The 17,500-nt window shown below is 38.9% G+C and overlaps 1 protein-coding gene across 1 annotated transcript in view; it reads left to right on the forward strand.

Moving 5' to 3' along the window:
* The first annotated feature begins 2,031 nt into the window (after positions 1 to 2,031).
* The window catches only part of Ge-1 (Enhancer of mRNA-decapping protein 4 homolog Ge-1), a 22,258-nt gene continuing 6,789 nt past the window's right edge, over positions 2,032 to 17,500 (forward strand). Inside the window, exons 1-18 of the mRNA XM_043035154.2 lie at positions 2,032 to 2,154; positions 7,613 to 7,696; positions 8,074 to 8,279; positions 8,552 to 8,750; positions 9,403 to 9,553; positions 10,192 to 10,377; positions 10,770 to 10,885; positions 12,006 to 12,195; positions 12,604 to 12,865; positions 13,022 to 13,198; positions 13,642 to 13,838; positions 14,219 to 14,323; positions 14,524 to 14,754; positions 14,857 to 14,980; positions 15,489 to 15,999; positions 16,338 to 16,448; positions 16,678 to 16,803; positions 17,177 to 17,326. Coding sequence (XP_042891088.1) covers positions 7,620 to 7,696; positions 8,074 to 8,279; positions 8,552 to 8,750; positions 9,403 to 9,553; positions 10,192 to 10,377; positions 10,770 to 10,885; positions 12,006 to 12,195; positions 12,604 to 12,865; positions 13,022 to 13,198; positions 13,642 to 13,838; positions 14,219 to 14,323; positions 14,524 to 14,754; positions 14,857 to 14,980; positions 15,489 to 15,999; positions 16,338 to 16,448; positions 16,678 to 16,803; positions 17,177 to 17,326 — 3,119 coding nt within the window. The 5' untranslated portion in view covers positions 2,032 to 2,154; positions 7,613 to 7,619. The remainder of the gene's footprint in view (positions 2,155 to 7,612; positions 7,697 to 8,073; positions 8,280 to 8,551; positions 8,751 to 9,402; positions 9,554 to 10,191; positions 10,378 to 10,769; positions 10,886 to 12,005; positions 12,196 to 12,603; positions 12,866 to 13,021; positions 13,199 to 13,641; positions 13,839 to 14,218; positions 14,324 to 14,523; positions 14,755 to 14,856; positions 14,981 to 15,488; positions 16,000 to 16,337; positions 16,449 to 16,677; positions 16,804 to 17,176; positions 17,327 to 17,500) is intronic.

Here is a 17,500-nt window from a genome sequence, read left to right on the forward strand (position 1 = left end):
GCTGTTAAAAAGACCTGAGCCATGGTTCTCTTGTGTTCACCCATAGAGACAAAGGGTATACGGGGCAAATTGCATTTTAATTACCTTTTGATCACCAGACAGTCTATGGGATCTATCTATAAACCTTACTTTGACGAACACAGCCAAAAGTATGATGCTAAGTCTTAGAGTGCGACTTATAAAAGGGCTAAGTCAATTTTAGATTTAAGAGGACTTTTAAAAAATCTACAGAACACAAGTCGGTTCATAATGGCAATAAGCGTCTCTCGGTTGAACACCCTCAACAGAGAGAGAGAGAGAGAGAGAGAGAGAGAGAGAGAGAGAGAGAGAGAGAGAGAGAGAGAGAGAGAGAGAGAGAGAGAGAGAGAGAGAGAGAGAGAGAGAGAGAGAAAGAGAAAGAGAGAGAAAGAAAGAGATAAAGAGTATAAATAAAACATAGAAGAAGAAGGAAAGAAGAAACAAAACACCAGCAGCCATAAAGACAGATACACATAGAGACAGAAAGCCATGAAGTGAGAAACTATTGCCTTGTTCTCGCCTTCAACAGCGTGAGAGGTCAAGGAGGGATATTCCAACGGCAGAGGAACGTGACGAGGCTTACATTAACGCTCCCTCAGCTGGCAGATGTCCCTTTGCTGATACCACAGAAACAATCAACAAAACGTTTATCGAAGGACGTTGACCTTCAGTATTGTTTTTTTTTTTTCTTTTGTGGGGGGGGGGGGATTATGTGTCGGGTTGTATCATGTTGTTTACTTATTCCATCATGTGGTAATGGTATTTTCATAATACGGCGTGAATGGTGTAGTGTATGATCCTTACTATTTAAGATTTCTTAAATGTCATTTGCATATATTCAATGTGCACACGCGGTACATACAAAAACATATCCCACACAAATACATACACTAGAGAGAGAGAGAGAGAGAGAGAGAGAGAGAGAGAGAGAGAGAGAGAGAGAGAGAGAGAGAGAGAGAGAGAGAGAGAGAGAGAGGAGAGAGAGAGAGAGAGAGAGAGAGAGAGAAGAGAGAGAGAGAGAGAGAGAGAGAGAGAGAGAGAGAGAGAGAGAGAGAGAGAGAGAGAGAGGAGAGAGAGAGAGAGAGAGAGAGAGAGAGAGAGAGAGAGAGAGAGAGAGAGAGAGAGAGAGAGAGAGAGAGAGAGAGAGAGAGAAGAGAGAGAGAGAGAGAGAGAGACGAGAGAGAGGAGAGAGAGAGAGAGAAGAGAGAGAGAGAGAGAGAGAGAGAGAAAAGAGAGAGAGAGAGAGAGAAGAGAGAGAGAGAGAGACGAGAGAGAGACGAGAGAGATAAGAGAGATAAGAGAGAGAGAGAGAGAGAAAGAAAAAAAAATATATATATATATATTTATATATATATATATGCATATATACATATATATATATATATATATATATATATATATATATATATATATATTATATATATATATATATAAATATATATATATACATATATATGTATATTTATGTATATATATGTATATATATGTATACATATATGTATATATATATATATACATATACATACATACAGAAGAAGAGAGAGAGAGAAAGAGAGAGGGAAAGAGAGGGAGAGAGAGAGAAAGAGAGAGAGAAAGAGAGAGAGAAAGAGAGAGAGAGAAAGAGAGAGAGAGAAAAAAAAAAAAAGAGAGAGAGAGAGAGAGAGAGAGAGAGAGAGAGAGAGAGAGAGAGAGAGAGAGAGAGAGAGAGAGAGAGAGAGAGAGAGAGAGAGAGAGAGAGAGAGAGAGAGAGAGAGAGAGAGAGAGAGAGAGAGAGAGAGAGAGAGAGAGAGAGAGAGAGAGAGAGAGAGAGAGAGAGAGAGAGAGAGAGAGAGCTACGAATCTTTCTTCCGAAAGATATACCCCAGCGGCACAACATTTATCCTACGAATCAAACTCAAAACCCTTATATAATAGACCAAGCCATAAAAAACCACAAAAGACACCAAATCTTTTAAATAAAAAATAACAACCCCGTTTAGTGATCCCGTAGAAAGAACTCGCCCAGTGTTTTGACCGGCAACATCTCAGGTCGAGGAAGACAGTGACAACATCCCAACACCCTCCGCATATTTTGAAAAATTCTCGCTCACTCCTGCAAGACGAGGCTGATTTCCGGCGTATTGACCTCGGAAGGGCGTAAGGATTATAAAGTGATTGTTTGGATAAGAGAAGAGGCAAATGGAGAGAGAAAGGGAGGAGGAGGAGAAGGAGAGAGAGAGGAAGGCCTTGGGATGGGCCGAGGATTGACATCATTTCTTATTATTTATTGTTGCCTCTCATCGCTCAGCCTTATTATTATGTTATCATTATCATCATTATTCACAGTATTTTTCACAGTTTCATCACCGGTCCTGATATGATTAGTAAAAATGTTATTATTTCATAGCGTGTTGAAAGACGTCTTTGATTTGATTTTTTTTTTTTTTTTTTTTTTTTTTTTGAAGAGCATGGAAAACTTTCACGTAAATTTATTCAATATATGTTTTTCTTATGTATTCGAAATTCATTTAGATTTCTCAATAGAATGATTAAAGATGCTTTGAATTTTGACAGAATAGAGGAACCAAAACACAAACCAAGAGCATGTTTGGGAAAATACACTTGTTGATTTCAAAGAATGAAATATATAAATAATTTGGAATCTTGTATTGGCTTTATGTAGAAATTATGTTCTGTATTGATTGTTATTGTTGTTAATAGAAATTTGAGATGTTAGACTGAAATATAATTGTAAGGAAGGACATGAATTCTCCGAGACATGTCACTTGTAATTAAACAAGCATAAATGGAAGCAAATATATTAAATTATATCATAAAGTATAACAAATAACTTGAGAAATTACAGAAAGAGTATGAGAAAGTCATGAATCCAATAGCATGTATAGCTCTTAGAGTTGGTAAATGCAGAAATAGAAAAATCGATAATAATGACGGTGATTCTTTCACAAACAGTATATATTTATTGACTGTTGTTTTTACATTTAGTAACCCACTAGATGTACTGTGTGCACAGCTATTGCAGTTGCCTCTATGCTTACACCAGGACATGCAACAATTTTTGGCAGGAATTTTGAATGCGGGTAAATTTTCTGAATAATGCCTCGTTACTAAATACCACAAAATTGGTATCAATAGATTCCTCTCAACCTCTACTCTTCATTTAACTCATTGGAGCCGGTTGACGTGATGACACGTTTTGTGGTTTTTTGCGTCAGACGCCCGGGATGGGATATGAGCACAAGCCCGGCGCTCGAGTTGAGCGAGCGGGCAGTCCAGGCTTGTGGCTTGTGTGTCTGAGAATCTCGAGGCGTTAGGCTTATGTGTTCGAGAACCCTGGTATTGCGACCGTGGAAAGCCGGAACGAACCTGGCGTGAATGGGTTATAGTGGATATAATGCGCGCTTCCACCCCTGGACCCCACAATCTGGGTCCCTTTTTTAAGGCACTTCATGCGGGGCATATTTCGAATGCAAAATGTTAACCCAATTACCTTCCTAACTTTTCCTAATTTTGAATTTAGCCCTAACCAAGGGGGGGGGGGGCTTTGCCCTTTCTGGACCCCCATATTTAGGGCACTTCATGCTACATACTTTGTGCAAAATACCCTGAAAACCACCATCCTTGCCCTGAAATTCAAACATGGCTGTATTTACGTATTTACGGCAAGTGACAACTTGCGGACTGGAAACCCCCAATGTATTACCTGCATGCACTATTATGTTCTCTTGATAGATGGTGCAATATTCCCCATTGTTTACAGTATAATTATAGAGTGCCCTCTATTGAGTGGTTGCGTCATTATCGGTCCTAGTTTCCTGTCCTGAGGAATATATGAGACAAAGTGTCAGTTACTGTCATTATGGCGCAGTGTGAAGGTTATTTGTGGTCACGGCATTTTCATCTACAGAACTAATAACATATCATAAGTATCACAAAGTGCCCTGAATAGGGGAGGTCCACAGGGGGCATAGCCCACTCTTGGCAAAGGCGGACTTCAAAACTAGGTAAAGTGAGGTAGGTAATTGGGTTAAAATTTTGCATATGAAATATGCCCCGAAGTAGGACGAAGTGCTTTAACCCGTTAACAACAGGGCGATTATTTTGCTCTAAAGAGTTGGAATGCCGGGATATTTCAAATGCATAAGCCTAACACCTCGGGATTCTTGCCTGCACTGGCTGTGGCCGAGCACTGTATGCCTGGTTACTCAGTGCACCAGCCAGGAGGATAGCCACGACGAAATATCTCATCCCCAGTGCCTGTCCCTGGAGCCACTTGACGTGGTATCTTGTCACCTGTTGTTAACGGGTTAAGAAAGCGGGGTACAGCGGGGGGGCAAAGTCCCATTGGTTGGGCTAACTTGAAAACTAAGCAAAGTTAGGTAGGTAATTGGGTTAAGATTTTGCATATGAAACATGCCCGGAATTCATATTTTACCCAATTTCCTTGATCTACTTCATGCCCTCTCCTACTATCAGGACCCAGATTGTGGGGCCCAAGGGTGGCAGCACGCATTATCTCCACTGTATATGAATAGTAGAGGTTTAGAGGAATCCATTGATACCACTTTTGTGGTATTTAGTAGCACAGCATTATTCGGAAAATTTACCTGAATGCGCAGTTTCCGGAACATTTTGTTTCTACTAAATGCTAGCCTAAGACCTAACCAAACTTTACATAGTTTCAAGGTTAGCCCTAGCCAAGAGGAGGCTCCCCTCCCCCCTAGACCCCCCTTTTCAGATCCTTTTGTACTACTAAGCTTGATTTCATGATTTTTTTTTTTTTAAGTAAATATATATTGAGCTAGGATTGGTTCCCTATTTAGTAATGAGTGATTTGAAAACAACGTCAATGTATATCCCATGTTGCCACTTTATCTCCTGTACTGAAACCAGTACTTCTTCAGTACTACACGCACTTCTTTTGGCTTGCAGTGTCAAGCCCGTGGATTTTAAAACAATAGAAACATAAAATTACTCTGGTTTTCCTTTTGGTGTTTGTCTGCAGATGTATGGAATATTCTAAAATAGATTTTTTTATATATGGCTCTTTTCCAAGTGAGTGCATATTAGATAAAATAAAAACACTTCCGTCACCTGCTATCACGTCAAGTGATGGCAACCTCAGCTGCTGGGGATGAGATATTTGTCATGGCTATCCTCCTGGCCAGTGTGCCGGGTGATCAGGCATATAGCACTTGGCTACGGCCAGTGCAGGCAAAAATCCCGAGGTGTTAGGCATATGTGTTTGAAATATATTGGCGTTTCGACCATTTGGAGCCAAAAGAGCCCTGTCGTTAACCCGTTCATGCCGGGGGCATTCCAGCCTTGCAAGTTGTAATGCCGGAGCTCTAGAACGCATAGGCCTAAATCAATTAAATGATCGATACCATATGACGGCACCCTGTGAACGGGCCTTGAATGCGCGGTACCCTTGGTGTACCAACCGTCCAGAGAGGGTTAACGGGTTAAGATTTCATTGATTTATCCATTTGATACACTATTTGCAATGAAAGTAAAATTTTTATCAACTAAAACTATACCATAGTTAATGTGATGGCCGTGAAGAAACATTAGATAGAGATATTATGAATAAATAATGGTCTGCAGTTACTTATCAAAGTCTGTATACATACACCAAGCACCTCTGTGCCATGTGCTGTAGCATTCGTAAACAAATCTCTGCCATATGTATTCTAACAATAAAGGGTGATTTAAAGTCAAACAAGGATCAACCCAAGCTGTATCTTACGTATATATATGTGGTAGAGGTTTGTTGGCCTTTGCTGGAATGTGAAACACAGAGGCCACAACATCGCTTTATGCGTTCCTATTCTGAATAATTTCACTAGTATCTTCTATACAGTATTTTTTTATATAAATATTTGCTGTACATTTGTGTTCCTATGATCTTTATTCACCAAATTGAAAAAAAAGGTGTTTTTAGCCAACATTGGAAGGCTTTTCCTTCGCATGTAGATGCAAAACACATGACTCTCCAACCCTTTATTGGCGGGCATATTTTAAACCTCATACAATTCATTGCCATGTACACACATCATCACGCCTGTCAACAATATGTTTATTGTTATACATAATATTTACGTATAATGATGTGTCCATCTTTTGACACCAAAATTTGGAGCATTCCCCATCTCATAAAAGGTATTTTTTGATCTACCTTGTGGATGGAATATCTAAATTTGCACAATTGTACTGTACATAAGAAGCTGAGGAAAAGTTACCCATATTTTGGTAAATTTGTCATAATTGATTAGAAATACCCCCCCCCCCCCTGCAAAAGATGATAACACACCTTTATTTTGTTTTTCATCCCTTCTGCATATTCAGATTTGAAATTGCTTCAGCTGAAATATAGGTTTTCTATATCAGATAAGAAAGTGATTGATTTTGAGGAGAATGCAATAAAAAATCATTAGTATCCAGTTTTATCCACTCACTTCCTGTTTTTGTAACTCAAATGCATAAATATTGTCATGAGTTTTAAGGACTATCCTTCATAGGGGGATAAATTTGATATTTGGTATAATAAATGAAGAAATTTGTCATTCATTTTTTTTTCTTTAATGATTATTTAATATTAGACTTGCTTCCCTTGTGAATCAGATAATGTATGAGGAAATGAGTTAAAAAAGAAGAAGACATGAACTTCACTAAAATGCTTAAAAAAAGATAAAGTTTTTGTAAATCTTTGCATGAAGTTGCCAAAAAAGAAAGAAAGAAAGAAAGAAAGAAAGAAAGAAAGAAAGAAAGAAAGAAAGAAAGAAAGAAAGAAAGAAAGAAAGAAAGAAAGAAAGAAAGAAAGAAAAAGAAAGAAAGAGGAAGGAGGGAGAGGAGGAGAGGGAAAGAGTGCCGGTGATTTTCTCTTTTCGGTTCTACTGACCTGAAGTTTCCCTTTGAGACTGAAGACTTTTTTCAATTCATATTGATCAAAAGATTAACGAGGGCACATATTACCATCTGGGAAAAGAGACCATAGTATTAACTACCTCAAAAAAACAATTGTCCAATTGTTAAAAAATCTGGAATTTTCTCCTAATAGTTGTAAAATCAATCTAATCTTTTAGAAGTCATTTAATCTTTTATATTGTGAGTGTTGCCACCATCTTTTGTTTGCACATGTGTTAGGCCCCCCCCCCCCCCCCACACACACACACATAATAGAAAGAAGGAGAAATATTTGTTTTATTCTTCCTTCTTTTATTACATGCAAAGTTAGTGGGTTATCACCATGCAATAAATATTGTTTAGATGAAAGAATGGAGTTATCTAAGCAGATTACCTTCCAGATTTAAAAAGTCAACAAACATTTGACAAAATTTTTGCTCTCTATGGATCATTTCTATAAGTCATCCAAATTAAGATAGGTAATGATTAACTAGCCACTTTTTTTTTATTATTTTTTTTTTTGCCAATTGTGAATATTTATAAGCTTTTTAAAGATATATTCTAACAATACTTTCAGATTTTTCTATAGAAAAGCTTAGATGAAATTTAAAAATCCCTTTTTTTAAGCATTATATTTCAGTATATAGGTAAAGGGATGAAATTCTCATGCAATGCTATTCTACCACAGGACCAACATGGAGGGCACAGGATACAAGGATGGGACCGCTATATTGCAAGCGCTTCTGAAGACAAGTCAACAAGGACAGACCATGTGAGTGTGCTACCATTTTTATTATTATTGTTATTATTATTGTTATTTATTTGTTTGCTTTTTTTGTGTGTGTGTGTGTGTGTGTGTGTGTGTGTGTGTGTGTGTGTGTGTGTGTGTGTGTGTGTGTGTGTGTGTGTGTGTGTGTGTGTGTGTGTGTGTGTGTGTGTGTGTGTGTGTGTGTGTGTGTGTGTGTGTGTGTGTGTGTGTGTGTGTGTGTGTGTGTGTGTGTGTGTGTGTGTGTGTGTGTGTGTGTGTGTGTGTGTGTTTGCAGTTATTTAGGCAATTACACAAGTAGAATATTGAGGGATAGGGTGTTTCTTGTTTTTTTTTATTTAAGTATTTTATCAACTTTAAACCCTGTGCTTTCATTCCCACAGAACTTTTCCTGGTAATGAAGAGCGGTTCAGTAGCGCAATGTTTAGCTCAGAGGTCAAGGTGGAGGTGGGACCAACAGACCACACATCAGGATCTTCGTCAATCACGACGCGCAACATCACCAACTACCCTTGGGATCACCAGTATCTCTCAGGAAGCCTCGTGGCCCTGCACTGTTCGGGGGAGTACCTGGCTTATGCTATCAAGGGTAAGGAAGGGGGTCGTACACGTGTACACACCACATGCACTTGGTCTGTGCTGTATGTTATACTTGTGAAATGTTTATATAAGTTTATATAAAAGGTGTCTCATGGATTCTTCTGGATTTTAATCTGACTTATCAGATAGAGAATACTTAGGAAGTTTGATGATAGAAAGAGCATTTTGATATATTATTATAACAATGTTCCAGTTTTTCATTATTTAATTGCCCAGTGCACAGAGGAATCCCATCACTAAATTGCTTTGTACCTTTCACAGCCCCACAGAAGTCCAGTGGAATGGTGAGAATTATCAACCGAAAGTCAGGGGACCGAGGCCTGGTGAAAAACATCCGTGGAATGGTGCGAGACCTTGCCTTTGCACACCTCAACCAGAGAGTTATATTGGCCTTCACAGATCATTATGGTACTCTGTATGTGTGTGAAGTGTCTGCATCCAGTACAGAAGGAACACTCAAGTAAGTGGCCTTGATGTTTTGTATTGTTTGTATTGTTTTAAGTATATTTTTTTTAGTTCCAGAGAAATCATAGTTGTGAGATTAAAGAATCCTTTTTTTTTATTGTATATTAACTGAACTTTACCTGGTTTGGAAAATATTGATAATAGGACTACCTGATGTTGCCCTTACTAGATACATGAAAGAAAGTTATCTTATGTGGAAAATTTGTGCTAAAAGCAAAGTTAAGGCTACAACTCCTTATCCGAAGTCCTTGATTCTGAATCATTCTGACCTACTCATTGTCCTATAAAGAGGCAGTCTGAGCTTTTATCTCTTTGAATATACATAGGGTATTTTGCTAGCCTTTGCAGAAGTAAGGAAGGCGATGCATTGCTTCATGATGTATTATTCTATATATTAACCCATTGGTCTGTGTTTTAATGAAATATTTATGCAGTAGGATGGCTGGTTTACATTGTCTGGCATGGTACCATCTGCATCTATGACCAACTCTGCCTTTGCAGCAGATCATACCATCAGCTGCCAATGGGTTAATTGTCTGGAGACTTCCATAGATATTAGTTGATCCTTTGATCTATTTTTACTTGTAATAATATAAAGATCACCGTATCCACCATGTGCGCCCTAAAACCATCCAAAAATTCTGCAGCACGGATCTCTTGCTGGAAGTTAACAGCACATCAGATGAAGCCAGCGACAACCACCGCATCATCTGGTGTCCATACATTCCTGATGAGCAAGGTGGTGAGGATGACATAGATGACCCTGCCTACTTGCTAGTTCTTACACATGGCAACAGAGTATGTTTTTTTTTTCTTCTCTTATTTGATTTGAAGGATATTTTTATTGATGTGTTATTCTTTTTGTTAACCCATTCATGTCAGGGCTTATCTTTGTATAATGCCACTCCTTCCAACTAGATAACTTGGTGTGCAGTGACTAAGTGCGAGATCTCTCCTAGGTCAATGCTGCGCTGCATCTCTAATAGCACTTTTCACCCGCCCATTTCAGTGGGGTGACAATCATATGTTCTTGTATTTGTTTACATTATTTTCACAAGGGAATAAAAATGTGGCTATACAAATAGAACTCCTATAATTATGTGTATATGTAATGATGTAAAACGCAAGTTTTTAGGGAGAGATCACGACATTCTTGGGCATAATCTGGAAAGAATAAAATATTACACTGAGGTGATAGGATGTCACCTGGCATGAATGTGCATACAGCCCGGGTGAAGCGACGTCTTCACAAATCTGTCTGAACTGAACTGAACTGGCATGAATGGGTTAAACAAACTTTTACATGTCAATGAATTTGAATGGTCTATTGGCATGGACAAAAGAGATGTTTCTGTAATGCAGATGATATTGAAGTGAAAAATCACATAAACCACAAAAAAATAGTTCAGTGATCAATTCTCATACCTACATTTCAGGCGGAGATATGGAACATTAATATTGTCCTGCATGAATATGGAAAAGGACAGATCATGCGCGACAGAATATTAACTGGTTACCAACTCATGGAGCAACACTCAGCACCCATCACAGATGCTGCATTTAGCCCTGATGGTACAGCTCTAGCAACAGCTGCCCGTGATGGCTATGTTAAGTTCTTCCAGGTAAATGTCATACATTTGTAATAGAAAAAAGAAAGTGCTGTGTTTTTTTTAAATTTCCATTTGTAAAAGTGTATTCATCACTTTCAGTACATGACTTTAACACTCCTCACATGCTCATGCAAACACATTTGCAATCACATACACACATGTAAAAACAAGTGCAAACACGCAGATACAAACACATATACATACAAACTCGCACCTGCAAAAAAACACTATCAAACACAGATAAACTTTTGTGGCTGGCAATTACAGTTCTGTGTGCTCCCTGTGAAAGCTATAAACATATTTACCATTTCCTTTGTTACAATTATTATTTATATATATACATATTTACAAATACACCTTTATTTATTGATATAATGTTTGATCCTGTCATTTTTGTTGAACAGGTGTACATGGCAGATGAAAAGAAATCGCCAAGATGCCTTCACCAGTGGAATCCCCACGATGGGAAGCCACTCTCTGCGCTCTTCTTCCTTGATAATCACAAAAATCCAACCCCAGAGTGAGTTTCTCTCATGCGTCTTTTCCCTCTCTTGTCGTTATTATTTTGGTTTAGGCTTTCTCTTCGCTGTTGTTTTGGCATTTTCGTTTTCTGTGGTGTTATTGATAAAGTAAGGTAACTTTTTTTTCTTCTTTTCCTGTATTCTATGACACTTTTCTTTAATGTTTCTGCTTTTATTATTATTATTTTCTCTCTCTCTCTCTCTCTCTCTCTCTCTCTCTCTCTCTCTCTCTCTCTCTCTCTCTCTCTCTCTCTCTCTCTCCTCCTCTCTCTCTCTCTCTCTCTCTCTCTCTCTCTCTCTCTCTCTCTCTCTCTCTCTCTCTCTCTCTCTCTCTCTCTCTCTCTCTCTCTCTCTCTCTCTCTCTCTCTCTCTCTCTCTCTCTTCCTTTTTTCTTTGTTTTTTAATTTTCTCTCTTTATCTGTGATATTCTGATGGCAGTTGCGAAGAAGTGAGTATTTTTTCCCCTTTTTTTCTCTTCTTTTCTTATTTCTTTCTTCCTTTCTTCATTTGTGATATCTTAAGAATTTGTAAGTTGCAACTGTGATCTGACTTGCAACTGTTTAGTGCAAAAGATATCTCTCCACATTATCTGGAATTGCAAGTAGAGAGAGAACATTGGGTCCTCTGCTTTTCATGAAGTTTACCCCAGAGTACATTCCAATACAACTTCTGTGGAAAGCTAAGGCAGGCCACAGCAGATTGGCTTTATAATTTCTCCATCTAGTGATAATGAAACTCATTCTTCGTCCGAGAAAAAAAAAAAAAAAATATATATATATTCTTTTTTTTATTAGTAGATCATGTTTTTTAGATTATTTAAAGATAAATAGATATACTTAATTTTGGTCTTTTCTATTTATTATTTGGATGTACTTTGATCCCAAAAAATTATAATTTTTCTATTAAGGGAAAGGTATTTCTATAGGAAATATAACTACTTTTAAAAATAGATGTCTTTGAATAATGATTCACAGAAAGCAGTTTCATTAATAACTAGACAAAATTTTTAATTTGATTATTTATTTATTAATGCCTTTACTTATTTATTTATTTATTATTGTTAAAAATTTCTTTATTCATGTATTGTTGTCTGAATATGTTTTCTTGTCATTCTCTTAGGGTTCAGTTCTGGAAGTATGCCGTCACAGGTGCCTGCAACAATTCTGAGTTGCGCGTTTGGTCATGCGAGTCATGGCAGTGTCACCAAACGCTGCGCTTCGTCCCCACGCCGTCCCTGGGCCCCCTCAAGTTCAAGGCTGCCATGGACCCTTCGGCTAATTTTCTCCTCTTGTCAGACATTAACCGACGCGTGAGTAAAGATTTTGCTCTTTTTTTTCTCTCGCTTGTTTACTCATTCGTTTTCATTGATTACTTTAATGTAATTATTTTTATTTTCAATGATTACTTTTAAGATAATTGTTGTAATTGTGTGTTTTTTTTCTTATTCTTTTTTAATTTGCAATGGATTTCATATCTGTAATTTGTAATAATTAGCAGTATTGTTATTTGATATCTGGCTCTCTCCATATCTCTCTCTCTTCCTGTTTTTTCCCTTCTCTCCTGGCCCTCTCTCTTGTCTTATTTTCTCCTTCTTTCTTTCTTCCATAGAAGAGGCAGGATCAGATTTCAGATTTTTTTATGAATATCTCTTATGTCCAAATGTACTAAAAATCTGTCCTTAACAGCAATAACTCAGGAATCAATGCATTACTTTCAGGTCATGTATGTGATTGTGGTGTGCCAAGATTGTAATGCCAACAGTGGTGGGAGTGTAGGCAACAGTGGAGGGATAGCTGGTAGTGGAAACTGCATTGGTGTCAAAAATGGTGGTGGAAGTGGTGGCAGCGCCCGACTGGTGTCGGTGTCAGAACTCCCTGTGCAGTACCCTGCACTCTCCTTGGCAGTGACTGATGCAGCATGGAAGCCTTACAAGAGGTGGAAACATGATCATGCTCATGATCATGCACATAACATTCATGGTAGTTATTATTATTATTTTTTTCTTTTTATACAAAGTTGAAATTGCATTCTTTTGTAGATGAAGTAATCTTGTCTATGTTTGTGCTTTTGTCAAGACAAAATGCATTCAACCACAGTGATGTAGTGGAATTCTAATTTACATATTTCTGTCTCAGATGATGGTGATGATGACGGAGATGGTGTTGATGTAGTTGAGGGTGTTGTGATGCGTTTTGTAATCATCAACACCAAGTCACTACAGGAAGCAATATTGAGATTCCAGCCAGCCATTCCCTTGTCTGCATCCAAAGCTACAACTTCATTAGACTTGAGTGCCTCACAGGATTCTATTGGTATTGTAATTTATTCTTTAGGGCTCCCTTCTCCCTTGCCCTCCCCTCCCCTTCCCCTCCCCTTGCCCTCTCCTTCCCCTCCCCTTCCCCTTCCCTCCTCTCCCCTCTGCTCCTCCTCTCCCCTCTGCTCCTCCTCTCGTCTCCCCCCCTCTCCCTCTCCCTCTCCCTCTCCATCACCCTCACCCTCACCCTCACCCTCACCTTCACCCTCTCCTTCTCCCCCTCCTCCCTCCTCCCTCCTCCCTCCTCCCTCCTCCCTTTACCCTTCCCCCTCCCCAAGGGGAAAGGGTAGAGGGGGGAGAGATTAAAAGGAGGTAGCCAATTGATTTTTTTTGCATTATAAAAAAGAGTGAAGAAGTTAGCAATAACAGAAATAAAGCATATAAACAATGCAGCTCCCACTCAACTGACACCCTAATACAGTGAGAATAATTGCATTACAGTGGTGCGTGATGGACTGACAGACCTCAGCATGAGCCTCAGCACCACAGTGTCAGAGGTGGAAGGAGGGGTAAGTGGAGACGGTGGAGGGACAGAAGGCCAACCTCCACCTCCTCCACCTCCTGATGCCCTCACCTCCCCCCAGAGCAGTAGCCTGACTTCACAACACCCTGCGCTCCACACCCCTCCTGCTACACAGGTACTTGGTGCTCCTATGTTTCGTTTATTATTGGTGTCCTTCTTGTTGATGTTATTTGTATGATTGTTTTTTTTTGTTTTTGTTATTTACTGTATTTTTATTGTTATTATGGGTAAAAGTAATAATAATAATATAGATATTGATTGATGATAATTATAATTATAATGATGATGATAGTAAAGGTAATGGAAATAGTAATAATAATGATGATGATAGTAAAGGTAATGGAAATAGTAATAATAATAATGATGATAATAATAGTTCTGATAATGATAATGATCTGAAGCACAGATCAGGCTGGGAAATGTCAGAGTACTATCACCGCTGGGACTGTGCTTGCTATTGTAAATATTAACATACTGACCGTTTATTCATTGCAGCCTCCAATGAACCTGCTCACCCCAGACTCCTTCAGTTCCCCTCGCAAGCCAGAGGACATGGAACATCCTGATGAGAATAGTGAGGACAGCTCTCTCTCTAGCAAGGTCTGTTTGAGTGTTTCATACATTTACATGTATACATGTTTTTTTTATTTAAGCAAATATATGATTTTGCTTTTCTAATGAGAATATTTTTTTTTCTTTAAACATAATTAGTAAGCTAGATTGTGTCTGTAGTATTGAAGAGACCAAGCGACAAACCTATTGAATCGAAGACACAGTGACTGATCCTTTCACAATTCCAGGTGACACCCATATCCAGCAAGTATGACGTGCCCTACAACGCTGACTTCGAGAATGCTGCACTCTCCCTACTGTTGCGGTGTGGTTCTGGTACCCTAATGCCTGGCAGTGAGGGAGAAGGGGCAAACAACCTCAATATCTTAGGATCAGTTGTCTCAGGATCGTCAAAGTCTCCCCCAGCCACATCGCTACCCCCCCCTCCCTCTGGGACTCCTCCCCCCCTTGATTTCCAGGTCAGTATTAGTTATTTGGGAATAGTCATTTTTAGATACTGGATGCTTTGAAATATGAACCAAAAGAAGAAAGAAAATCCCTCACAATTTCAGCCTTTGCAGAATGACGAAGAAGCACCACTAGCCACATCAGAAGTGTCTGTGACTGCAGCTGCGAGCCGTGGGGGGGCCAGTGCTACGTCCTCACCTTCCTTGGAGGTCCAGCAAATCCTTCACTCGCAAAACGGTACCGTGTTATTTATATTTGTAACTTTTTTCTTACTTTTTTTTTTATTCATTTATATTTTTAGGATTTCTTGAAAAGCTTGACTGATTGTATTATGTAGTTGGTTGATGGATAACAAGATGTTTTAACCTATTCATGTCAGATGACATGAAATCACGTAGCAGGAATGTTTTGCATCCACTGAATGACATCCTATCATGTCATCCTTTTCCTCAAAACACATATTTAATATCATTATATATGTATATACCCATAAGAGATCCATTTGTATAGACACATTTTTCTTCACTTCACAAAAACCTCCTGTTATCAACCCATTGAATTGGATGGGTGAGGAATGCTCTGAGAGGTGCTGTACAACATTACACTGGGAGAGATCTCACCCTTAGTCACATCTTGTGCTTGTTATCTAGCTGGGGGGAGTGGCATTAGGCAAATATAAGCCCCAGCATGAATAGGATAAAGACTGGAAAGGATGTATATGAACATTTTAACGCCCATTTTGTAGGTAAGAGTTCAGACTATGCAGAGGACGAGGATGAGGAAGACATCAGAGCAGCAGATGAGGTTGAAATGCCAGATGATGATGATGATGAAGATGAGGATGAGGAGGAGGACGAGCCAGAGGCCCTGAGGCAGTCCCATTCCCACCCCAAACCCCCACCTCTTCCTGAACCCCAGACTGTGCCTCAGCCCCCTTCTTCGCTGGCTCAGCCAACACCCACTTCCATAGCACCCCCACACTCCTCAATGCCCCAAGCTTCATCCCTGCCTCAGCCCCCTTCGTCCATGTCGCACACCTCATTGCCGCAGCCTCCCCCTCCTGCCAGCCAACCCAGTTCCTCCATGCCCCAGATACCTCCTGTGTCCATACCCCAGCCTCCTCCATCCATGCCACACCCACCACAGACTGTGCCAAAGTTGCCGCTGAAATCACCGCACTTACCAGAGACGTCGCCAACGCTGACACATGCACATGACACGCAGAAATCTATGGCCTCAGCACAACCTGTTGATGTGTAAGTCAATGTGACTGCCCCAATCTTTTTCTCTGCCCTAACTCCCACTGTCCATTGTATAGGGAGCTTCATTATTTTGCAATGTTGCAGTCTAGAAGAAATCTGTAGTCTTATGAAAAAATATAAACATGTCTCAAGAGTACTAGACAATAATTATTTTATAGACTGACATTTCTAGGTTATTTTAGGTTATTATGCTGAAGAATAATGAGAAATAGAAAGGATGCAAGAAATAGTCATTGATACTTCAATTGTACAGCCAAATTGTTATAAAATCTATATGTGATGTAATTGAAACTTGACATATTGAGGTATTAACGAAGGAGACATATTCGCAGGTTTGCCTCTGTAAAGACACTCCCAGCTCAGATCACATGCGCTCAGCTTGAGGCGGAGATCAAAGGAGGAGCCATCAGCCCAGAAGCCACAGAGAGCAGCAGCCAACAGAAGTAAGAGCAAGTTGGTGTATTGGCCTTGATGGGAAATAACAGTTTATGGAGATTCTTATCTTCTTTTTTAGTGTGGTAATTTCTAGTCATATTTGATTGGTCAATGATGATAAACTAAACTAATAATAATAAACAAACACACCTGTCAACCACTATAATATTACCTATTTATCTCTCCTTGTTGGAAAGGATGATTTTCAAGAAGTAAAATGTGTTTGTACATTTACAGCAGTCATCAGAGCCAAAGAAACAGAAACCATGTGGCCCTTGTGCGAGCTACAAACAGAAGTGTGCCTGATATGAGAAGTTCTTCAAGTCTAGAGCAAACACAGCTCAATGGACCAGTAACCCCCGGGTAATGCTAAGCTTGGTTAACATTTTTAGATGTGTCATCATAGATGAATATATTGTATTTTCCCCTCCCCATTTATTTTTATTTTTTCCCCAGTAGGTTTTGCTATTTGTACTGGGGATTAGTTTACTGATTTGTTTGGTGAATTTTAGAATATGATTACAAAAAAAAAAAGGCATATGAGAAGAGGAATTGATCATGAATTATATCCTTGTTATTTTATTATTATTTTTTTTAATCAAACTAAATACAGTAAGAAACATTTTCCCACTATTCCCCTCTTTAAATGCACTTTATTAAGATAACATAAAGACTAGAGAAACAATTATTTAATGATTCTGTTTCAAACTTTTTCTTTTTTACACCTAATCTAAAGGGTAAGCGCTGCTGAAATATCTGAACTACGTAGTCTCGTGCGTAGCATAAGCCTCAGCAGAGAGCAGAGCAATGAAGTGCTCTCTCAGACCCTAGCGCTTGCAAACAAACTCGATAAGGCAATCCAGCAGGTTAATCAACTAGCGAAGCAGTAAGTTACACTGTAATGATTTTTTGTATTGTTAATATCTATAATGTGTGTTTCTGTTTAGATTACACTGTTTCCAGGTTGGTATTGTGATGTAAGTAATTTATTTGTACTATAGTTATTTCATTTGTTTGGCAAAAGTATTTTAGATTTAATAATGGCATTGCAAGATTTCTA

This window comes from Penaeus japonicus, unplaced genomic scaffold, assembly GCF_977035675.1.
Source record: "Penaeus japonicus unplaced genomic scaffold, GWHDUDI00000001_assembly GWHDUDI00000021, whole genome shotgun sequence".
Classification (NCBI taxonomy): Eukaryota; Metazoa; Arthropoda; class Malacostraca; order Decapoda; family Penaeidae; genus Penaeus; species Penaeus japonicus.